At 38.2% G+C, this 25,035-nt stretch overlaps 3 protein-coding genes across 3 annotated transcripts in view; all 3 read right to left on the bottom strand.

Annotated features, from left to right (window-relative positions):
• The window catches only part of LOC310890894 (adhesion G-protein coupled receptor V1-like), a gene marked incomplete at its 5' end in the record, with an annotated part of 95,145 nt that overhangs the window by 10,099 nt on the left and 60,011 nt on the right, over positions 1–25,035 (bottom strand). Inside the window, 11 exons of the mRNA XM_083853206.1 lie at positions 573–605; positions 1,202–1,295; positions 1,859–2,022; positions 3,581–3,760; positions 4,754–4,853; positions 5,112–5,242; positions 9,479–9,688; positions 11,114–11,928; positions 12,672–12,853; positions 13,048–13,292; positions 14,491–14,706. Of these exons, the coding sequence (XP_083709332.1) occupies positions 573–605; positions 1,202–1,295; positions 1,859–2,022; positions 3,581–3,760; positions 4,754–4,853; positions 5,112–5,242; positions 9,479–9,688; positions 11,114–11,928; positions 12,672–12,853; positions 13,048–13,292; positions 14,491–14,706 (2,370 nt within the window). The remainder of the gene's footprint in view (positions 1–572; positions 606–1,201; positions 1,296–1,858; positions 2,023–3,580; positions 3,761–4,753; positions 4,854–5,111; positions 5,243–9,478; positions 9,689–11,113; positions 11,929–12,671; positions 12,854–13,047; positions 13,293–14,490; positions 14,707–25,035) is intronic.
• Positions 14,775–16,625, bottom strand: LOC310890899 (lysosomal protective protein-like; the record flags this gene model as incomplete). The annotated part of the gene is made up of 1 exon (XM_083853224.1): positions 14,775–16,625. One exon carries the CDS (start codon positions 16,623–16,625, stop codon positions 15,954–15,956), a length of 672 nt encoding a protein of 223 aa, XP_083709350.1. The 3' UTR covers positions 14,775–15,953.
• Positions 14,775–17,129, bottom strand: LOC310890901 (lysosomal protective protein-like; the record flags this gene model as incomplete). The annotated part of the gene is made up of 1 exon (XM_083853227.1): positions 14,775–17,129. The coding sequence occupies one exon, from the start codon at positions 17,127–17,129 to the stop codon at positions 16,692–16,694; it is 438 nt and encodes a 145-aa protein (XP_083709353.1). The 3' UTR covers positions 14,775–16,691.

The following is a 25,035-nucleotide window of genomic DNA, read 5'->3' as shown; positions in this document are numbered from 1 at the left end:
ATATTATGTTTAGATCCATATACATTTTTCCATCAATTCAGATAAAACTGAACAAAAGTAGAAGATTATTGCCATGAATCTAAGCCTGTCACTATGAGGTAGAGATGACGATGAGCAATAGCTCTACACAGACAACAGAAGTGTTACTGAGGTTTACAAATCCTGAGGGAGTAATGGCAATCAGAGACATTTCTGCTTCACTCCTGCATTTTCTCATGTCACCCTGAAGTCAGATCTGTTCACCCAGGATCTGTAAGAGTTTGCTCACAGACACACACGCGGACACACGTATTTGAGTCAGGCTATTTCTTCTACCAGAAGAATTCACTGACATGTTATGTGAACACATTTTTTCCTTATGACTTAAAACTATTATTTTCTCATTGTAAGTAAAGCTGACCCAATGCAGTGTCACATCAGTGTTAAATGGTCATGGTTCAAGGAGACAGCCAAAGAGAAAGTGAGACTATACAACACTGTTTAGTTTGGATGAATCTTTCATTCTTATATGCTACTCCTTTCATATTTTAGACTCAACTATTCACAAATCAGCAATGAGTCTTGCAAGTTACCTTTCAATCTGTAACGAATTAACTCAGTCACTTCTATAAGCATGCAAAGAAAAGGGAAAAGAGTCAAAGAAGATGTCTGACATTATATAACTAGTCTTTAGTACCACAGGATAATCCAACAGTTCTTAAAGCTAATGACTACTATTCTACTGAATTCTGAAGAAGCAAAATGAGAAGCAGACTAAGCAAATAATAAAGATCATTGCAAGAGTAGGAAAACCATAAAATATGTTTCCTAAAAGTGATAAAAGAATAAAAACAGACTTTTTTAAAAGAGTGAGCAGAGTAGCCACATAAAGTTTTTTTTTTACTTTTTTTTTCCATTTTGTAGTTTGTAAATGAAAATCAGATGAAAAAATCACCAATAAACTTTTCAAATAATTGTCCTTTCCAACTGATAATTACTAACTCCTCTACGAAAATTAATTTAAATTTTCCCAGAGTTTAAAAAGCAAGAGATTAAGTGTAATAATAAATCTATTTCATATTCTATGATGTTTCTTCTAAATAACCATGTCTCATCTCAGCATAGTTGGTAAGTAAGAGGAATAATGGTAATCTCCCAAGGTAATATAATATAAACCATTAAAAAGGAAAAGTAAAAATAATTTGCTATAAGATGTTTTTACCTAGCTTAGGTGGGGATGACGTTGAATGGTTCATGATGAGTTCCACTGAAGTTAAATTAACCAAGAAGAATTCTTGCACCTCTGGTATATCATCCTGCAAAACACAAATACAGTACATCCTCTTCTCATTGTCCTTTAAGAAACTTCCACAGAAGTCACCAAAAAGGATCACACAACAAGTCTCTAATATTACTGTGACACTAGAATTCATTTTTCTGTTTTCCTGAAATAATTTTATTGGGTCTGAAACTGATTATCGTGGAAGAATTAAGTAAGACATTATATATCATGAAAAAGATCCTGTGGTGACGCTAAACTATTCTTGCAAATAAATTACTGACCGATTTTAGAGGCATGTATCTCCAGCAATGAAAAAGTATGAGCCTGTAGCCAGCCATGAAGCACACTGTTCTAAATACTACTAGATAGTTGGTAAAGTTTTAATGAGACAACTTTATTACCTTTAGACAGAGGTAGAGCTGCTTTCTGTGACTATTTGATCCCTTGTGATTTTAATATTAAGATTGAAACCATCTTTCTAAATGATAGTGAAATATAACACAGGGCTTCAAATAATGGCTGCAAGCTTTAGTTCCCAAAATATTACCCTTTTGAAATCATACAGAAAAGTACAGAATTAAAGGGTTTAGAGGTTACCTCTAGAATAGTAATATTTATGGCAACTGATGTTTCTCCTTCTTCTAAAATCAGTGAGCCAGAAGCAGGTACATAATCAGCTCCTGGTTCAGCCACAGTCTCTTCTGTCTGATTACTTACAGTGAGCAATCCTGTAACTGTGGCATAAGTAACATTGATAGTACCTGTTTAATTTGTGAGGAGAAAAAAAAAAAGAAAAAAAAAATTGTTTTTCAGTTCTTATATAATGTTCACTGGAATGGATAAAGACAAGAGATCAAATTCTCATCCACAAAATAAAAAGACTAACTGCAAAACAGAAGGATTAAAAGAGTTATCCAAAGTACATTGGAGCTAGTGTACCTTTGTTACCGTTATCAATATGCCTTCAATTTGACCTTTGCTGACTTGTCTGTCTGCATAGGACTCAAAAATCATTGGGTCCAAATGCATCCAGAAATTTGAAGTTCTGTGGACCATAAATATGAAATTGCTGAAAGACTAACTGGGACATCTCATGTACCATTAATATGAGTTTTTGCAACAAGGACACTTTTTGGGAATGACAGATATCTAAGAAAGGCTCTAAAGACAGTGCTGGGAAACACAGATTAATAAGTCTAGATACTTTCCTGGGTAGATTGACAAACTTCAATAGAGAACAAAATTAGGGGACACATGGATAAATATTACCAAGCAGAAAAGTTATACATTATAGTTTTGAGAATAAAGCCACCTCTCGCTAATCTGGTAGGGTAAGTCAAGTGGCAAACATAAGGAGTATGAACCTGAAATAAAATGATAGATGAAATTAAAAGCTGCTCTATATGAAATAAAATGTAAGAGATAAAAGAGTCCTAATTAATAAATAAGTAACGATGCTTATTTTAATTCAGTGAGAGATCTTGCACTTACTATGAACAATTATCTTAAAACATTAGTTTACTGAATAGTGTTCAAAGAGTACACTAGAGTATGGACTGGTATTAAAAAATAAATGGAAAAATAGTGTCATTAAAATGTCTCTAAAACTCTCTGGTGTCTCCAGATCTTGAAAAGCACTGTAAATGTTACTTCATTTCAAAACAAGTATGGCAAAAGAAACAGCCAGATTATCACCGAGGTGTAAATATAGTCCAAAAAGGCAAATAGGAAATTATTATACATGTTTTCTCACAACATAAGTTGCTATTTTCAGGCAACAAACACAAGATTCATTTTTTTTTTTCATGAAGCACACTATTGTATTGTAGAATTGAATACTATATAGTTTAAAGGATGTTAATGGATAAATTGATTCAAAGAGGAATCAGAAATTGTCAGAGGAGACATAAATTGAATTCAATGGTCTGGACACAACTTTTTCCATGTGACATTCCTAAGGTGCTGACTTCCTGAAATTCAGAGAAAAAATATGTGGGATGTGTGTACATGTCACTTTTCTCATGTTTTTTATTTTTTCTGAAGAGACTAATGCTTTGAGACAGACTCATTAGACAAAAATATGGTAACCTTAATAGCCACCTGATTGTTACAGCTTTCAGATCCCTTGCTGTATTAATGAGGATTATGACTCTAGTAATAAGTAATATTTAGTTTCCAAGTCTGCAGAAAGAAGCTTAGAAGTTCTGAAAAAAATACCAACTGTAACAAAGATTTTTCCAAACTTTCATTATCATGGCTTTTATTTGCCTAATGATAAGCAAAACAAAACTTCCTTTCTCTTGGAGTTGTTATACAGACCTAGAGATCCAAATTCTCTGTTAATAAAAAGCTGAATTGTTTTGTTTTCTTCTGGGATTAAAACCACCCTGGATGTGGAAGCAAAATTCAAAATTCCATGTGGTTCATCACTAGCTTCTACTGTTAGAACAGCTTCATATCCTTGACTATCCAAAACAGCAGCACCTGTAGAAGAAACTCCTGCAAGAGAATCAGTGGACTGCAGTGAATGAAGTGTTATGCAACTAATATTTTTGTCTTACATTATTGTTAATATTACATTTAAATAACGTTCAGTAGCCATGCAAATACCACGAAACCAAAGCTCACTGAAGTATGTGGATGGTGTGGGACCTACACACATATATATACTTACATTCTATAACAAATAGAAACAGAAATTTTATGCATACCAAGTACAAAGTCACAAAAATGTATTAAAAAATAAGAAAACTTAACAGGCCAGTGCCAAATATCAACTTCCCTATATTTTAAAAGGAAATAAACCATTTTCCCAGGAAGTACCTCCAAAAGCTTAAAACTATATTCCACTTCACAATCATTACATCAATAAACTGATATGTTTTCCAACTATTGCTTTGATGAATAATTTTGCTCATCCCGTTGGGCCACAGTGACTCTCGGAAGTTGATAAGGCACCTCGCAGCAACACAATCCATGTCAAGTTAGTTTGGTGTTTGGACATTAATTTCAGTTTGAAAAAAGGTATTTCAGAACGGATGCAGTTTAAGGCTTCTTTTCTCACTATAATTTTAATGGCAAGAATAAAATATTCTGACCACCTTGAATTCAGGGACAGATCAGTAAGTCTGCAGCTTGACAAGATTGTTTAAAAAGATAAAAATATCTGCATGTTTCATGGCAACTCTATCCATGACATATTAGTAAACTCAGTTTGCATTAAGATTAAGGGAAGAAACAACCATTGAATTAAATAGGCAGAGTTAAATCAGGATTGAAAACCATTTAAGTGTATTTGTGGAGACACGGTGGGATTTATATATACATACATAAGGACCAAGCCTATTTCAATAAAATGTTAATGAACTTTGCGTACTTTGCACCAGCTGCAGTTTGCTCAGTCCTATACCTCCAAAATGAAATAATAAAATTAAAAATATTATATTATTAAATGGTATTTTTAAGATGTAGCTGGCTATAGTTCTGCATTACCTTCTGTTTTGATGTTGTATAGGATGACTTGGTATTCTTCTTTTTCTTCAGGAATATGGTCATCCAGCAGATCAACATACAATGTTGTATTCAACGTCCCCTATTTGTTTTAAGGGTAAATTGATTAGCCATTATTTTATAAAACACAAGTGATATCATAATGACAAGTATTTTGAACAATTTCTTTAAGAAGAGTTAAGTATCAAGAATTGTAAGCTCCCTCCAGTTTGTAAGTCAAAAAGTGAGAAATTAAATAATCAAACCAAGAAAGAAGGACTGTTGAAAAGGCACACTTTTTCTCAGATCAGTTCTAATCACACTATTTTCCTGTAGCCAACATCACTGTTTATGGACTTACCTCAGGAAAAAAAAGTATTCCAGAATAGTTTGCAAAATTTTGTTTTACATTATGTCCTACTATCTTCCACTCAACAGTAACATTTCCCAGTCCTGGAGGAGTTCTTACGATGTGGAATTGTAATTGTTCTCCTAGGAATAAAGGACAAGATGCAGTGTTTCAGGGTCTCCTCTTCTACATGTTGGTTATAAAAATGAGAGGTCAAAAACATGCATCACACAGTTAAAGTATTTTTCCTGAAAGATATTGCTATTTTTGTCAGTTTGAATTTCACAGTAGTTATATACCACATTCACTTTTAATGCTGAAAAGAAAAACCTAAACTTAAACTCTTCTAGTTTTTTTTTTTCTGTTTTTAGTTCACACTTGGAAATAATTATGAACATATGAGGGAACTTGGTATAGATGAATAACTTAGAAAGGGAATGTTCATGAAAACATGCGCAAACATTAGAGCAATACAAGTCTGTAAACTGTACAAAACAGTAACTACTGTATGTACCAACAATAATAGTAGTTTTCTACAACAGTTCCCTGGAAAGAATACACATTATCTGAACATTTGCACTGTCTTGTGACTTTATTCAATGCATGCAGAAAAAAATGCTTATAATTATCTGTAAGTTCCATTTATGTGAGTTCGAACTTACAAATATGGTCACTGTTAGAAAACAAAACATTCAGAAAATGTTAATAATTTCTTATAATCTCAGAGGTAATCAGTATTGCTGGACAATGTGCATATAAAGGAAGCAAATACTATGGTATTTTGCACATTTATAACATTTAACCCCAAAGGCACTTTAATTAAAAAGAGTAGACCTCTTAGTAGGCTTTGTAAAATGTGGAAATTGTTTTATATTCACAAGTTTTTCACAAAATTTCCATTAAATATTTTAAATGTGGACATGTGAAATTAGCATGTTATATCAACATGGAATAGATCAGTAGGCAATATTTTGCAAAACATTCACAATAGAGGACAGATGGTTATTTATAATAGGTAGGTACATGGCATTCATATTTCATATGCATTTTTCAGGTCCACAGAATTTAAGTTCAACAGCACATTTTGTCCTGCATTGGCTTTCAGAGACATGAAATATGCAGAAATCTACAATTCTGAGATTTTTGAAAACAATACATGAGATTTCTTTTGCTTATTGAAGAATTAACAAAACATAAGATAATGTTATAATAACATTATGCTGCCCAACTAGTCCCTTTGATTATGCAATTTAGAGAGCAGCAACTTAGGATGCTGTCTTGCTATTCTACTGTATTACCTTACAGAATTGTACAGCATTGTACAGCTAAAACTGGCAAGAAAAATCTGAAAATTTTCTAGTTACATTTATTTTTTGTAAGGAAGAGTCAGAGATATGCATGTATATTGGCTACCAATGAAAGAGAAAGGAATTCTTAACTTCAAGAGCCCTTAATATACTTAAATAAAATTTAATATTGTAAAGAAGTAATACAAAAACTGTATACACCCATTTTCAAATACATAAATGTGCTATTCAGCCCCAACATTTCAAACTTCAGTTAAGTCTCAGAGATGTCAACATTGATGTCGACATTGATGTCGACATCTTTGGCTTAAGTTGGTCCATGTTGCTTCTAAGAAAATTAAGGAATTCAAAATTTATTGATATCACAAGGATTCCACTTCTACAGTCAAATATCTGGATGGTAGACTCCCAATTTACAGGTTCCTCTGAGGCTAAATCATTACAGTGTTTAACACTGCACTGCAATCCACTATGTTCTATTTGAGAATTTTGCATATCCATTACAAAGAAATAAAGATTTAAAAGAAAAGTGGTTTCAATGGTTTAGTACCATTGGGAAAACACACACACACACAAATAAGGCAAAGCTTATTTCAATATATCTCTATAAGTTATAATGAATTTTCATTGAAGACTGGGAAAAATGCTTTATGATATAGAAAGCTGTTCCACTATAATCCAAACACTGAGAAGAAACTTGAAGTCATTATTACAGATTCCAAGTAGTTATTTACTGATCCATGTTTCCTACCAGCTTTACCAAGATTTTTTTGGTATTCCTATCCAGAAGAAATGCTAATATGAACACTAATTGATTTCTGAAGATTGAAAGTGTTATTAGGCTAAATTCAATATTTTTTTTAATATTTAATCCTTATCCATACTTTTACATTTCTACATTGTGACTTAATAAGTGATGCATCTCTTACATAGAGAAACAAAGAGGTGGGTATTTATCGCTGTGAAGAAGGGAGCATCAGCCGCTCTCCTCTTCCTCATTACTTTAAGCTACTGCAGTGCATTTTCTTGTAATACAGTTACACAACTGTCGCAGACCCCTGTCCAATAAAAAATACTACACTTATCCTCAATAAGGTAAAAAATAACATGCACATTGTGAAAACAAAATGTATTCACTTAACAGAAAATTTTCAATAACACAATAACTGTAAAAGTAATGATATTTGGATTTATGTCTGGTAAATTTTGCTTTCGAATGAAAAAAATATTTTGACAAACTAAAATAATCTAAATGCCTTAGCTCTTTTGCTCTTTCTCTATTTCTCCCTTTTTCTCTCTCTTTTTTTTTTAATCAAAGACACTTAGTTCACTTGTTTTGTTTCTGGCTGGAAGGCAATGAACTATTTCTTTTCACAACCTGGAAAAATAATATAATAATAACTATATATAATAATAGAACTATAGCCAAGTACTTCAGTTTCAAGCAGCCAGCATTTGGTAGCATGCTATGAATAACATTTAACCAGTTGAAAGTATTCAGGGACTTTGGGACTGAGACAGTTTGTATTAATTCCTTGTGCTCATTAACAGCTCTTCTTAGCTAATCATATCACATCTGGCTTGGCACAGAATTAACACAAACCATACCTAGATAAAAAACCAAAGGTTATGATGCCCTTTCATGTTGGGAAAACAAAACAAAAAACCTTTGGTTGAGAAAGCCATTTTTCTTCAAACAGAAAATGTAGTGCACACATTAGGGGACAAGTTCCTGTTTTGTGAACTTTCCCTGCCCATCAGTTCAAACATCAGAGAAACGTGATACTGCAATACACTGAGATTCCATCAAAGGCCACCTAAAGCAATCACCACCAGTACTATTATCATCCTATGCAAAACTGCATCAAACTGTAGATGAAACATGCCGTGTATTCTTTAAAACAATAGTAGAAATGTTTAGTACATACCAAATTATTATTGTTCTTTCTCAAATGTTTGCTTTCTCTTATAATTGCTACTTCCCAAATCATCTGCCATAAAAAAACATCAGGTTCATGGGACAGACAAAGGGAAGATGTTACCCTAGTGTTTCTGCAGGAATGTTTTCTAGAATATTTTAAATTCTTTGTAAGTCGCTGATAGATCTGATTTGCTTATGACTATTAGGTGTGTGTATGTTGGCAGTCATGAAGTGGGCTGGCAGGAGCCTCGTGCAGGCCAACAAAGAGAAGGGCAGAGTCCTGCCCCTGGCGGGGAGCAGCCCCAGGCACCAGGGCGTGCACCCTGATGGAGAGCAGCTTGACAGAAAGGGCTTGGGGTCCTGCTGGACACTGCACTGGGCAGGAGCCAGCAACATGCCTTGTTACTAAGAAGGCTGATGGCATTCTGGGCTGAATTAGGCCAAGTATCCCTAGCAGGCTGAGAGAGCTATCCTTCCCCTCTACTCTGCACTGGTGAGGCTGCACCTGGAGCACTGGGTCCAGCTCTGGGCTCCCCAGTGCAAGACAGACCTAAACGTACTGGGAAGACTCCAACAGAGGGACACCGAGGTGATCAAGGGAAGGGAAGAGAGGCTGTGAGAGCTGAGACTGCTCAGCCTGGAGAAGGGGAGGCTCAGGGGGATCTCATCAGTGTCCTTCAATACCTGAAGGGAGGGTGGAACAGGACAGAGCCAGGCTCGTGTCAGTGGTGCCCAGGGACAGGACAAGAGGCAGCGGGCACAAACTGGAGCACAAGAGGTTCCCTCTGAATATCAGACAGCACTTTTGTGCCGTGTGGGAGCACTGGCACAGGTTGCCCAGAGAGATTGTGGGGTCTCCCTCCTTGGAGATACTCAAAAGCCTGGACATGGTCCTGAGCAACCTGCTCTAGGTGGCCCTGCTTGAGGGGGAAAGGACCAGATGACCTCCAGAGGCCCCTTCCAACCTTAAGCATTCTGTGATTCTATGAATGCTTGCAAGAGTTCAAAGTACATGTCAGGTATGTGGATATTCACTTCTTGCTGGTGTTCTCTGAACAGTGAAACACAATCATTGTGAGTCATTATCAACTGAAAGCACAAAGATGGAAACTGGCATTAAAATTTGAGCGTGGTCAACACAAAGAACACACCTTCACAACCAATAACAGATCTTGAGGCTGTATGGAAGCTTATAATTCCTGCCACATTGTCACTTGCCAGAATAATCACTGTGACAGTGTCAAAACTGGGCAAAATTCGACTCCCTCCTTCAGTATGGACCAGGCTGATTTCAATACTTTCATCATCCTCTGGCTCTGGATCATCTATAATGGGCAGCGTGACCATCTTCTTTGTTTCACCTACAAGGAGAAGAACGTATACAACCGTGTGTCCACTTGGAAACCACCTTGTAAAAAGACTCAATCATCTCATTTTGAAAATAATTAAATACATAAAATATATTAAAATTGCATGAAACAAACTTATTTACCTTTCTGGAAGTCAGTGAATGTCATTATGAAATTTTATCTAATTACTATTGATCAGTCACATTAAGCCAATAAAACGATCACATCATTAAATATACTATGTAGAAATTAATTATATAGGAATTATTTCGGAGTGCCTAGAATTCTTTATTTTCATTACAAATTCTATGACTTTAAAATTTAACTTAGAAAAGGGGAATATCATTCTTGAAAAAAAAATAAATTGCCAGGTGCTAAGCTCTCCGATGAACCATTTACACAAGGGTGTACATTCAATATGAGTACATTTACTGAGCCAGGGAATGCATTGAAATGGGATGACATTTTGTTAGTTCCTTGCCTTTGGGACTATCAAAGAATAATAATGTAAGCAGCAAACACCGTTAATCTCTAGTCGCTATATATCCATTAAAATTTACAACACAGTCCTGTTGTTCAGTGCGTGTGCATAACCCAGCTGTGTTTTATGATCATTAGAATATCAATTTACAGAATACATATGTATTTCCTGCTAGATTGTCTTTCAAAATACTTCAAAATCAGTTTTTACTAAACTTATAACTGGTAATGTAATTACATGTCAGCCTCACAATCATTGCCAGCAGCCATGCCTTACTATTCAGATGATTTATCAAGCTAGCACACTAGAATCTTTACTACGCACCTGGAAATTGCTTTCAAAATATCAGTTCGATTAACTCAGACTTTGAAAAAATAAAATACAGCATAAAATACAGCATGCTGCATGGTACTTAAGTAATGTCTGAGAGGGACTTGTTTGTCCTGTTTGCAATTCTTTTAAATATGTTCTGTTATGTTACGTTTAAATATGTTTTGTTATGTTACAATATGATCTCAGAATTTAAAGAGATGTCATGAAAAATTAGTACTGTAGTGACCGAGGGCTAACAAAAGACCACTTAGGCCTGATTCTCATTTCCATTATCCTTGCTGTAACAACTATCTTCGACTTTATTAATCCTTACTTATGTGGTAAAGGAAATCTTTATAGTGCAATATTTATACTGCAATATTTCTTTAATAAAAACCCTTAGGTATTTATTGTGCTTAGATATTTCATTGTGCTTTGCTACCACTGTGTGTGTTCTGCAAGATAATGCTACATGCTAATGAACAACCATACTCTTTTGCACGTGTATCCTTAGCATTCAGGAAAATTTAGCCTAAGAAGAAGATATCAGTTGTCAAAACATCCACAGTATCGTGTACTTGTCACGTTCTTTTTTCTTTTTCTTAGTTTTACAAAACAGAAGCCAAAACGAGAGCTTGTCTCACCTTCAGCAAACACCAGAGTCTCACCGACACCTATAAAATCCAAGTTTGGAGTAGCAGTCCCACCAATGACACGCCATTCCACTGTCACTTGTCCCAGGCTGCCTTCTGTTCTGTGTATCATTAGCTGCACGTTGGTCTGAGGACGTTCCTCTACTTCAACATACAGACCTTTCTCTGTTGCATTGGGACTTACACCGTAGATCTTAAACACTCCAAATGCGTCTCCATTCATCCTTATGATAACTGTGGAGGTATTTGGCTGTCCTATGGTTGGTTGGTTTTTTGAGCTGGCTGAGACGTTCATCAGTTCTGCTTTCAAAAGGGTTATAGTGAATCTCTCATCCAGTTCTGGCAGGCTGTCAGGCAGTATGGTAACTGTTAGATTTGCAAACTCTTCCCCTTCCTGCATTATGGCCCACTGTCTTGTAACAGGTTCATAATCACTGCCAGCGATGGCTTGTGTGCTGAAGAGGGCGAATGCACTGGTAACGTTTTTCTTGTAGGTCCGGAACCCTGAAGTGTTGTTAGTTAATGGGCTGATATCTGACGTCAGCCAAAGGCAGAGAGGAATCCCTGAGGCACTGGAAAATGTAAAGGCTGAACATGCTTGTTCTTTTAGGCACTGAGCTGCACAGGAATACACAGGGTCACTTGCTGCTGACACATTCACTCTGGTCTTGGATGGTTTGTCAGGAATTCCTTGTACAGGAGGCTCGTAGTAGGCCAGGATATCCTGACCTTGCTCCACAGCAAGAGCTACAACGTCAGTCTCAGAAGTGCTGTAGAAAATCTGCAGCTGACCAAATCTTCCCTCACTAAAAGACATTATAATAAAATAAAGTTCTGTTAGTTGACAAAGGATGTCTAATATTCTACATGTTTCTGGGTTAATAATAGAAGTGAACAAAATCAACTGACCCTTTCTGAATTGCTGAAAAATTCCAAATAACACATCAAAATGCATTCCCTTTGAAACTAGTACCAGAATAACTGAGTTATCTTATTTTTTTGTGGATAGCAAGTTTGATTATTTATAGCTTAGGTAGTAGTCTGTTAAGAATGCATATTTGTAAACATTTGGTTCTAGGAGTTAACTTAGTCTTCTTCAGGACTTGGCAGCTCTCCTTACTTGCAAGGAAGAAAAAGCCGGTGACACCCAGACTTATCATCCTTCCTCTAGGATCACATGCATAAAACCTGTTTTCCTTCTCTTATTTTCATCCTGTAAGGGCTGGCCATTTTGTCCTCCTGTTCAAATCACAGGAACAGGCTACCATGCAGGTTTAAATGATTTGATGATTAAACGGACAAAATGAATAGTACACTGTGTACGCTGAGTTTACATTGTGCATTTCAATGTATACTACGTTTAAGTAATTTATGTAATACACAGACATCTACTTCAAAAACAATGTGTTTGAAATGAAAATACATTGAGATGGCAGATCAAAGAATTGATGCACATATTTTTATGAGAGGAGCATGAAATTTGACATTATAGTGGAAACAAAAGTGAAGAATAAATAGTAATTACAAATAAAGCAAACATTATACAAACCTTCGCCTGACTGTTATGTTTGCCAGCAAATTTCTTTCTAGTGGCTCCTGAACTCGATATAAGGATTGATGAAAGAAAACTGTGCCATAAGGATTATCATTGGCAGGTATTATAATACTTGCCACGCCATCTAACCCAATAGCACCACCATTGGAGGCCTGAGTTAATTCTACACGGACAATCTCAAAGAGAAGAAAAGAAAAAGAAGTAATGCAGCTAGACAATTTGTGGTTTTTCTAACAATAATTACAAGCAAAGTATAACATGAAATTATAGCACCTTCCTGCCGGAACATTTCTTGTTTTCCATCATACATATTTCTAGAACAAGTCAAAATTAATACCATCTTCAAGGAAGATGTAAGTGCTTGACTTACTTCTTCTGTTTCTGGAACATCATCAGCCAGGATTTCCAATAGTAGCATCTGAAAGGCTTCCCCAGGGGCAAAAGTAATATTGCCTGAGGCAACCTGCAAGTCCTCATCAGCAGGGTGTCCACCAATGGTAGCAACCCACTCAACAGTAACGTTACCAAGTGTCCCAGCATTGCGGATTACTGGCAGATTTATGGGTACTGATCCAGATTCAGGCTCCTCCACAGTAAATTCGGTCATCTGGAACACTGAAGTGCAGCACAAAGAGGTGTATTTCATTAACAGTAATATTTAAAATAAAAACACCATCCTAGTTACTGAATTATATATTTTATTTCACTTGATTGCATTCATTTGCACAATTAAAAAAATGTTAATCAGGTTTAAACTTCAAATTGAACTTTCAGTATCATTTTATCTGCAAATAAAATTGGCATGAAAATTCAGCCCCCACCCAAGAGTTTATTCCAACGTATCCATTGTTCAAGGCTAGCCATGATCTAAGTTTTTAGAAGACGGTCAGAAGGTAATTTTTCCCAGTGAGGAAAATTTTTATCATTTTTTATGTCACGTATGGAAAAAATGTGTCAACATATTCCATCTAAATTGTTTCAAATATAAGTCTTTCTTGTATAAAATCTTTAGTTGTTAAGAATGAAGTTAATGAATTATCCATGTGGAATTATTTACTTTTGTCAATTTCCTTTACATTTTGCTGATAAAATGGAATAACTGAAATAAAGTAGGGTACTAAAGGGAGAAAGAGTAAGTCAAATAAAATGGCTGGAAAACATACACCAGAAATACTGAAATAGAAAAAATAAATAGAAAAGATAAATTTCTAAAATGTCATTAAATTTTTGAAATTACCATTTTTTTCTCAAAACCTGTGTAATGAAACTATTTTTGGAAAGTGTCCACAATCCATTTTACTGATAATGATAGAAAGAAGAAAAACTACAATAACTAACAACCAGAACATACAAGAATGCAATTTAAGTCATATTTGTACTTTCCAATTTCCCCAGATATTTAAACCTGCTTTGCCTGATTATTTTGTAAAACAATGACACTGCACTATCTAAACAGGTTTTGGCATGTAAACTTAAGCTTCAAGCTATTGCAGAAATGCAACATTTAGAATAGATAAAAAAATACAAATTAAATTAAAATCCATCCCCATTAGGAGACTCCAAAATCCACCTTCGTCTCACAAAATCTTGATATATAAGTTGACTGAATGCTTCAATTTCGCTATATAAGGGCACCATTTGCCCTTACTTACACGTTTTAATTTAGTTTATCTTATTTTGTCCTTTACTGTGTTCATCCAGACTTCCCTTTTTGTATTCTGAAAATTTTTATTCCATTGCCCAGTAATAACTCACCCACAAATCAGCAGATTGCTACTGGACAAGAGAAAATATGCAAATAAGACTCATTTACCAAAGGATCCAAACGGGTCATCAGAAGCCTCAATGGTTATGACTGCCCTCGTCAAAGATCCAAGCAAGGCTCCTCCTGTCGTTTGATTCAGCAGCTGAACATAAAAGGACTCCTCAACTTCAGGATTGATATCATTAATTATATAAATTGGCACAGCTTTACTTGTTTCTCCTTCTAGTAAGACAACATCTGATGAGGCTACACTGTAGTCCTCACCTAGATTTGTACATGAAAAAATAACAAAACAATCAAAACACAGAAGAATATTAAGGCATTCTGGTTCATTATGAAACATCACTAATGTTTATCAGCACTAATATTTATCTGTTCTTTTTGCATTCCCTTGTGTTCATATGTTGGTGTGTTTTTTTGTGTTTTTTTTTTTCTTTATCTTCATACCCAGAAAATACAATTGTTTATTTCCTAGTGCCTTTTAGATATTGTCCTGGTTCCAGTTAGGACAGAGTTAAGTAGCTCATAGGAGCTGGTAGGGTGCTATGTTTTGGATTAGGATGAGAAGAGCGCTGATAACATGCTGATGTTTTAATTGTTGCAGAGCAGTGTTTACACCAGGCCAAGGACTTTTCGGCTTCTCGCTCTGTCCTGCCAGCGAGCAGGCTGGGGGTGCAGCAGGAGCTGGGAGGGGACAGACCCAGGACAGCTGACCCAAACTGGCCAAAGGGGTATTCCATACCATCTGACGTCATGCTAAACAATATATAGGGGTGGCTGGTCGGGGTGGGGGGGCCGGCTGCTCGGGGATAGGCTGGGCATCGGTCAGCGGGTGGTGAGCAATTGCATTGTGCATCACTTGTTTCGTACACATTATTATTATTAATACTATTACCATTATCACTATTATTATTATTATTGTTATTATTTTTTTCCTGTCTTAATAAACTGTCTTTATCTCAACTCACCGGCTTCACTTTCCCGTTTCTCTCCCCCATCCCAGAGAGGGAGGGGGGAGGGTGAGCGAACGGCTGTGTGGTGTTTAGCTGCCAGCCGGGTTAAACCACAACAGTCTTTTTGGCGCCCAACGTGGGGCAGCTCACAGCCACCGCGTGAACTGTGCTTAGCAGGGAGCAGCTGGCTCAGAGCCTGCCCAGGGCAACGTGCGTGCAGAGGCTGCAGTGCAGAGGGAAGTGGCAGGCACCGCTCCCGCCCCAGAGGGAAGTAGGTGCCTCCAGAGACGGGGCGGAGGAGAGACAGGAAGCCACAGCGAGGAGGCAGCTGCAGCGCCCGGCAGGGACGGAGCCCCAGGGACTCCTCTCCCCCCAGCCTGCAGGAAGCGCCCCTCCACGCCGTTCACCCCGGCTGCTGTCCTGACAGGCTGAGCCGAGCCCCGCCAGCTGCAAGTGGCTTGCGGTGTGGCACAGCCAAGCAGCAGCGAGGACGAGCCATGCAGGAGGCAGCCGGCGCGTGCAGGCAGGTGGAAGCACCACGCGCAGCCTCGGCGGCTCCTAGTAAGGCTCGTTCTTAATGAACCGGCTGAACACGGTGAAGGCAGCGAGGGGCTGGTCCGTGGGCACCATGTGGCCGGCTCCCTTGACGGTGAGGAAGGCAATGTTGGTGAACTCCTTCACAAAGCCCCCGATCTGGTTCTCGCCTCCTTCAGTGTAGAGCCAGGGCCGGCGAGACACCTGCACCTTCTGGCACAGGGAGTCCACAAACCACTCATCCCCGAGGAAGTTGCAGGCCATGTCGACATCCCCGTTGTACACCAGGATCCGGTATTTCATGGCTCCGAGCAGCTTCAGGTACTGCTCGGTCATCTGCATGTAGAGGCGCTTGTAGCTGCGGTTCACCTCGAAGCTGCACACCTGCCACTCGGGCGCCTCAGGGGGGATGTGGAGAGCCTTCCTCACCTCCGGGGAATTCAGATACATGGTGGGGGCTGTGGAGTTGGTGCACGGCGGGTCCATCCGCACCTTCTTACGGGCTACAGGCATGCGGAACAGGTTCTGTCGCCAGGAGAACCTCATCGGCATCCGGATGAAGGAGTTTCCCAGGTCGTGTGTGACGAGGTAGTCGCCCTCGTACCTCATGCTCCCAGGGACACCGCCAGCACACGGGGCGTAGAGATTGTAGATGTTGAGGCCGGACTCCTCTACAATCTGGATCATCTCCTCCATCTTGAGCGTGCAGTTAAGGTTGGAGTTGTCGTGGAAGTTGCACTTCCCCTGGGAGCAGCAGAAGGTCTATAAGTCCTTCCACAGCTGGGTCCCCAGCAGGCCGTGGTAATAGGCGAAATAAACCAGCGAGTTGTCGTTGATCTCATAGGAGGAGAGGCCGTTTCCCACAGCGATTCCCTTCAGGTTGAGGCTGGGGTCCTGCATCACCCACTCGGCCAGCGTGGGGATGTAAACCCCCCCGTAGCTCTCCCCCGTGAGGAAGAGGTCGTTCTTGGAGTACTCGGGGAAGAGCCGGAAGAACTTCAGCGCCAGGTAGTTGTTGTGAGCGACCTCAGTGTCATTCGTGGCGTACTTCTTGTCCTCGGAGTACGAGAAGCCAACGCCAGCGGGGGACTCCAGGTAGAGCATGTTGGCAATCTTGTTCCAGGCGTAGTCGTTGTACTTCAGGCTGACCCCATCGGGCTGCACCAGGAAGGGGCCGTGCTCCTTCAGGAAGCCCTCCATGGAGCTGCAGCCGGGGCCGCCGTTCAGCCACAGCACCACGGGGCTGCCGCGGGGGTCGCTCTGCGCCTCCACGAACCAGTAGTGCAGGCGGGCGGCGGGCTGTGGTCCCGCACCACTTCTTCAAATAAATTTAACAATTCTGTGCTGTACATCAGGATTGAATTCATTGAAACAGATTATTTTTATTTCTATTTCTAGCACACGCTGTTTATTACCACAGAATTTTAATCATAGGACAGCCCACGTTGGATGGGACATCAAAAGATGAAGTTCAATGTTTCATGGAAAAAAAAAAAATAGATGAAATAATCCAGCACCATGTTCAACTGCATCTTAAGCACCCCTGGTGATGGGAATTCTACCATAGAACCATACATTGGTTTGGGCTGGAAGGGACCTTAAAGCCCACCCAGCGCCACCCCCTGCCATGGGCAGGGACACCTCCCCCCAGCCCAGGCTGCCCTCAGCCCCATCCAGCCTGGCCTTGGGCTCTGCCAGGGATGGGGCAGCCGCAGCTCCTCTGGGCAGCCTGGGCCTGGGCCTCACCGCCCTCTGAGGGAAGAATTTCCTCCTTCGCCCCCTCCCTCGCCCTGCTGCCCACGCTGCTGTTGGTGCAGCCCAGGGTACGGGTGGCTTTCTGGGCTGCAAGCACACATTGCCGGCTCATGTCGAGCTTCTCATCAACCACCACGCCCAGGTCCTTCCCCCCCCAAGGGGTGCTCTCAGTGCTTTCTCTGCCCAGCCTGTGTTTGTGCTTGGGATTGCCCTGGCCCAGATGCTGAGGTCGGGACAACCCGACCCTGTCCCTAAGGAAGTCGTTCCAGTAGTTGTAAAAAATTTCAAGACAAAACCTCTCCCACTCTATCTTTGTACTCTTTGCCCTCTGTCTTCTCCTGTGGTTTCTTGAGAAGAGAGAGCCTCTGTCAACTCTGGAGCTGCCCTTTAGGTACTGTAATAATGGGATCAAAGTCCCCTTCTAAAGGGTGAAAAGATCTAACCCCTTGAGTCTTTCCTTAGAGGACAGGTTCTCCAGCTCTTTGATCATCTTTCTGGCCCTCTTTTGGACCTCCAGTCTGCCCACATAATTTTTTAATTGTGGGCCTCTGTAGCTTTGAATTCCTACTCTTCAGTGTATCCTGGTATCCTGGTATTTCTTTTTTCTTTTTCTTTTTTTTTTAAACTAATTCAGATAAGGAATTTCGTAAGACTTTTAGAAAGCTTTCTCAGAAGCAGCTAAAGCTTCCCTTATGTATCATTTCTCTTTCTCTCCCCCAACTCAGAGATGCAATTCTGATTACCAATTTCAGGTGTCTCTAAGGCCAGAATATTGAATAATTTCCTTATGTTCCAGTTGCTCGCACACTTTATGCAGAGGAATAGATTAAAGCAGACAGTAATCATTTCAGGGAGACTCAAAAACAGCTATTGTTACAAGAACACCTTTAATCTCCTGTTTCTGATTTTGAATTTAAAAGGAGACAGAACCTGGATAGCCTTGAGTGCAAGAACAGCAATGAATCTTACTATTGCCTATTTAATTGTTGTGGACATAAATTTGAGTTACAACACTCAGATCAAACCTGATCATTTTCCAATTTCGAAAGTACATGGACTATCTACACTTTTTAAAGTATATGTACACATACACATAAATACAGTTAATATTTTTTATGTATATGTACATATATCTAATATGTACATGCACACATGGTGACTTTTGAACTGACATATACACAGAGCTACAAATAACACTTTCTTGTTGTCAGGGATGGAAAAAAAGAAAGAAAGAAAATATATATATAACAAAAAAATAACAACATAAAATAACAAAATAAAAAATAATAATAAGAAAAGCCATGTGAAGTAAACACTCTCTAGTATGCAAACCAGCCAAGCACCCTCAGAAGGTATTTTCCAGGAGGTTTGTAAAGGACAGGATGAATTGTTAATAGGAAGGTAGGGTTTACCTCTGATCTCTGCCAAGGAACGAATGTGATAGTGCCACTGCTATTAGAAAAATCGGTAACAGAGTAATTAATGCCAGTGGAATCAACCTGTGAGATAATGTACTTTATATACACATAGTCTAGGGCTCCCCTTGTACGCTCCACAACACAGGATATAGTGGAACCTTCATCAGCAGTCTGGAAGAAAGCAAAAATTTGGAACGTTTATTACTGTCAAAGTAAATCAAGGCAATTTCATTAAATAACACGAAAATATTTAATGCCAGACAAATGTTCAAGTAAAAAATTGCTGTCATGTTACTTTCAGCTCTTTTGGAGTGTTAGGAAGCTGAAACTGACCTTGATGCCAATCAGAACAATCCTAGTGGAATCTGCAAAAGTCTGATGCCTCCCTGAGGACTATTAAGGTAACAAATAACAATACACTGCAGTTCGTCCTGGACACAACCCCTTTCCTAAAACTATGCGTCAGAGACAGAATCAATATGCTTGAAATGTACCTGTCGAAAGCAAATGAAACTATTGCTTTATAATAACGTCAATATTGTAATTTTCCTTAGCAATAATTTAAAGAAAGATTTGGATCAGCACTTTCTCTAACCAGACACACTATGGATAGAAATAAACTATACCATCATCATTCAGAAAAACAGATTTTTCTCTTCTACTGTCCTCCTTACAATTCTGTATCTTCACAGATAACATGACTTCTGCAGCGACAACTTCACGTCTCTGGAATGAAGCTTTAATTGGTACTGACCTTCTATTTTAGAAAATAACGTTCATAAAATTAACATAGAAAATAATTTTATCTGAAAGTTATTGGAAAGGTTAAAGCTATCTTATGCATTAGATAAATTTCAGGGCTGCTTTGTAAGAAAGCATAGATACTGTGTGTGACTTCAGCTGCCTAGTAGACAGATATGCACAGTTAAACTACTGGTAAAAAAATGCTGTGTTCCTGCATCACCACTAAGAGCTCTAATACTTCCCTGGTGAAATGGACATATGATAGGTGCAAAACAATTACCGTGCCATATAATTATTTTTTTTCTTCATGGTTGGCTGATGATCTGTGGCATCACAGCGTATCAGAGGTACTTGAACCTGAAGGAATCTATTATCATAGCATATGGTAGGCACACAATAAGCAAACTGAACCAAACTGAAAACTAGTATCACTCAGGCAAGACAGTTATTTTAAAAACATCATAAGCACTTTGATTAAAAAAGAATGTAATTAAAGCTCATAAGAGTTCCCAAATGAAAACTATATTAAATTTTTTTTTCCACAAAATAATCCAATACCAGTAGAGATAGCTATCATGTTATTCCCCCTTATAATTGATTAAAGAAGTAAAGAATGATTTATGTTTATTTCAAGCCTCCTCAAAAAGTAGCAAGTTTACACTCTGCATATAGAATGGATACCACTGAAAAAAGATTTCATCTGTTAAAACTAAAACAACAAAAAAAACCACTACTAAATCAACCAACTGACATCAAACATATGCAAATTATAACTTAGTTTATGACAGCAAATGAAGGTGGAAAAATCCATAACACTTTGTCATTGCATGATCTCTAGTAAAATTATCTCAAACACATCATGTGACACAGAAAACTAAAATAAAAATCTTTGCAATAATCCATTCTCAAAAAAAAACCAGAGAATTAAATCTTACATTTTAACTGGTAACTCAAATGTAACAGAAGTGAAGGTAAAATATTTTTCTAGAAAAAAAAAATTAAGCCTTAGTCTTCAGTTTATATAGTAAACTAAATTTTCTTAACCATTTTTTTCTTTAGTTTTTTAAAATTATATAGTAAATCCCAGTGGAACTGAGGTTGTATTAACAGAACATATGCATCTCCAAATCCTAGGAAAAGTTTGCTTAACCACAAAAGCAAACACTGCAAAATCTAGGGTTTGTTCAGGTCACTTGGTCCTGCCATTTAGCTTTCTGTGCCTGAAATATCACCTACGATTTCCATTATGACCACCTTACCTCAGGGATACATGCTCCAGTGAAGCCAAATAAACCATTAGCATTATCACTTTTCTGTATTCTTAATCTTGCTGTGGTGTTTTCTTGTGAAATTCGAGCTCCACCACGCACAGAAATGAGCTTTAGTATGAATAATTCTTCTCCTTCTTCCTCTTTGTCATCCTTTGCAGACACGATGAATGATTTATTGGTCTCTCCTTGCCAATACTCCAAATACCCAGAGACAGGGTGGACATCACTTTTTGCAGGAGTTGCATGAAGTTCATAGATCTCTGCTCGTGTCAACTTACGCTCATAAAGCCTTACATCCTGCATTAACCCTGTGTACCTACTGCTGCCGTTGATTCCTGCTCCAATTCTTACTATTCCTGGACCTGAGAAGGAAATTATAATTTTTTCTCATGTTATTGTATTTGTATGAAACAGTCAGCAACTGACTACCTGTTTTTCTTAAAAACCAATGGTAAACTGTTCATTGTCCCTGGATGAGGAATCATATTGATCTTGAGATCCAAAATCAGGAGGTTCCTTGAGCCTCATCTCAATGTTACAGGTAAGTCCTCACAGGCCAAACAATTCCATCCTATGCTGTCCAAGTTTTTCATCCTATTAGTTCTAGCAGCACATTATCATCATCCCTCATTTTTATAAGTCTTAGAGACTTGAGGCTCCCTCTTTCCTCCACAGATTTTCAGAGCAGAACTGCAACCCCTTTTAGCCCTTGTTTTGCTGAACAAATCCTACTTTGTTTCCCTCTGCTAGGGCAGCTGATCCATTCTGATGATACTCATGATTACTGCATTAACCCTTCTGGACATCCATTTCATCCACCACACTGTAATTCCATGCAAATTCCAAACTCTTTTTACAACAGCATTTATATTTCTCTGTCTCCAAACTATAGGATCACAGCTGCCTCATATTCATTCCTACTCTATCCTATTCTGTGCCATGCTATGCTCTTGTGCTAAAACACACACATCAGCTGTTTTCAGTTGCCTTTCAGAAAACGAAAGAAAACAAACAAACAAAAAAAGCTGTGCTCTTCAGTGTATTGTCATACATATGACACTGAGTGGCAGTTGTAGAGATGAGCAACCACAGGAACTGATAAAAGTCCCAGGGCACAAAGTGGAGGATGCTGAGAAAAACTGGGCTGCTATGCACACCACTGTGTATTACCCAACATTCAACGGAGAGAGATGACATACTTGCCTTACTATTGCATTATCCCCAGACACACGCCATCCCCACTAATAAAGAAAATTTACAGCACAGACATATCCTTCTAGCAATAAAAGCATAATTGCATTTCACATATATTTGTTCTAGAAACCGAGGGAGGGAAAAAAAAAAAACCTCTCAGCCTCTCAGCTTAGCTACAGTACTGCAAGTGTGATGGAAATTACTAATTGCAGAAGTACTATTCTTTTTACAAATGGAAAATTTGATTTCTTAAACTTCAACCTGGAATTTTAAAAGCAGAAATAAAATAGTACACCATACAATTAATAGTCCTCTACTCTCACTCAACATCGCAGCAGTTTGAATTTTTTAGAACATTCACACAATTTCCATAGGCTTTCTGAAAATCCTCAAAGAATTCTTATCCATTCCTTTCAATTAACTTAACAGATATAATCATTTCAGTGTATTTCTTCCACCTTTGAAGTGGCTAGACTATGCATTTCAGAGCTTTATATATGGAGAAAAATAGCAAAGGCTCACCATCAAGAATTGCTTCTCCTTTTAGACTCTTCATTCCTCCCAGAACTAGAATTCCATCAACGTAAAATTCAATTATACTTTCATCCAGAGTAATCAGAACGTGAAGCCAAGTATTCTCATCCAGGTATTTCATGACTGATGTTTTAGCCATGTATGTCATATTGGACCCTAATGCTGTATAATGAAGCACTACAGAAACATGAGAATCATTTGTCTGAATTTTCACACCATAATATAAAGTCCCATTATCGTTATCCTTTTCAACTATATAGCCATCTGTACTGACATTAGGAATTAACCAAGCTGAAAATGTAAAATTGGTTACTGCATTATTTCCATTGTTATGGGTATTCAGGACCGATAATGCCAAATGCATCCTCTTTTCCACTGAAATACAGAGCGTCTGTTCCACTGTGATGGCGCCTCATGTGGGGCTGTGATTGTACTGAGCTTGGGAATGATCCAAGCAACAAGAAATCTACCATTGATGGCAGTCCAGCTTGGAAGGTACTAGACAGTATTTCCCAACCTAGTCGGACAACACCAAAGGTGCCTTGCTGTCTCCAGATGGTGAAGTCCGTAATATAGGAAAGGTCATCTTCAGAAAGAGTATCTTCCACTATCTCTCTGTCCTGGCTCTCTGGATCTATAACAAACACTCCAAAAGGGTCATCATTGAAAGGGATCATGACAGTTACAGTAGGACTGGTTTCAGATAACTGACCACCAGGACCAGGAGACCCACCTGCGTAATAGAAGTTAGAGTAAAAGTTAATGATTAAACAACACACTCAGAAAAAAGTTTCAAAGTACTTTTTTTTTTTTTTAATAAAACAAGTTTCTAAAAAAACCTCAAACCCTCCTTTAAGATCCTCTGGACTTATAGCAAATGATCTAACTTGAAAATTACATAGGTTAATTGTATTATTCTTAAAACACTGTGCTGATGTAATTTCAGTAGAAAACAAACCCACATGCTATTTTTCAGCTGTAAAACACACAGATGTCTTTCAGGTGAAACATGACAAGGTCCATCTTTTCTTAATTAGCCAATAAGGTAGGTTACCTTTGATTCGTTTGATAAGCATGGGGGCCAAATTCAATTCTTGTATTGCTCAAAGACTTACAGGAATAGAGAATGGCAAAATCTTGCCTGTTGCCTCTGATACAGAAGTACATACACCTTGCAGAAACAGTAACCAGTTGTGTGTTAAAACTGCTGCCCAGTCCTGGTGTTAGTCATCTATCTTTGCACAGTAAGAATTCATGATATGAAGATCATGTTGTGAATGGAGAATCTCCGTGTTCAAAGTGTACAGTGATCTACCTGTTATAAGCAGGAAATCTTTTGTACATCCGTATGGACTTCACTTACAGGAAAGGCCAACACACATTTTCACTTGTATCAGAGCACAGAAGACCATGAATAGTACTAAAGTGGAATTAATCCAGATTAGGAAATGTGTCCAGTAGCAATTTAAAGTTGTAATTTAAGTCATGTGAAGTGGTAACTACAAGTATTTTACCTCCTCTAGGGAAACAAACAAACAAAAAAGCAACCTCTATTATGGTAGACACACATAACCTTTAATACCTTTGTTATTTCTTTGTTAGTATCTTTGTTTTATATTTTGTGCATGGAGATCTATGTATCTGAAATTCAGAACTCTTGGTTTTTGAAATGAAACTTCTGAACTTTAAGAAGTTTAATTTCAAAAACCAAGAGGCATCCCTTTTAAAGTTCAGATCACCAAAATGTGTTTAACAGTAATTCGGGAACTGAGTAACTCTCTATATATGGAAATCAAGATTAAATGAAAAATAAGACCTAAAACCTTACCAGAAAAGCATAGGATATCAAGACATGATTCAAAGCAATGCTCTTTCTAGTGTTGGTTTCTTTTTGATTGATTAAACATAACTCTTTTCTACCAGATATGAAGGAAATGGTGATATGGAAGACAATACCTGAAGCATTCACCAACTTTAGAATGTAAAATTCATTGAATTCAGGAATTCTATCTGAAATGGCACGTAGTGTTATTGACTTCGACCTTTCACCATCCATGAAGCACACAGTCCCATAAGTTTCATAGAATTCTTCTCCTGGCTTCAGTGCAGAGTTATTATCAAACAACTGCCAGGTCAAAGAAACATTGCCGAAGTGTCCTCTGTGTCTCAAAATCCTGTTCAGTGATACAG

Source organism: Anser anser (assembly GCF_964211835.1).
Source record: "Anser anser genome assembly, contig: HAP1_SCAFFOLD_111, whole genome shotgun sequence".
NCBI lineage: Eukaryota > Metazoa > Chordata > Aves > Anseriformes > Anatidae > Anser > Anser anser.
Note: the sequence above shows the minus strand (reverse complement) of the source record. Positions and strands in the feature narration are given on the sequence as shown.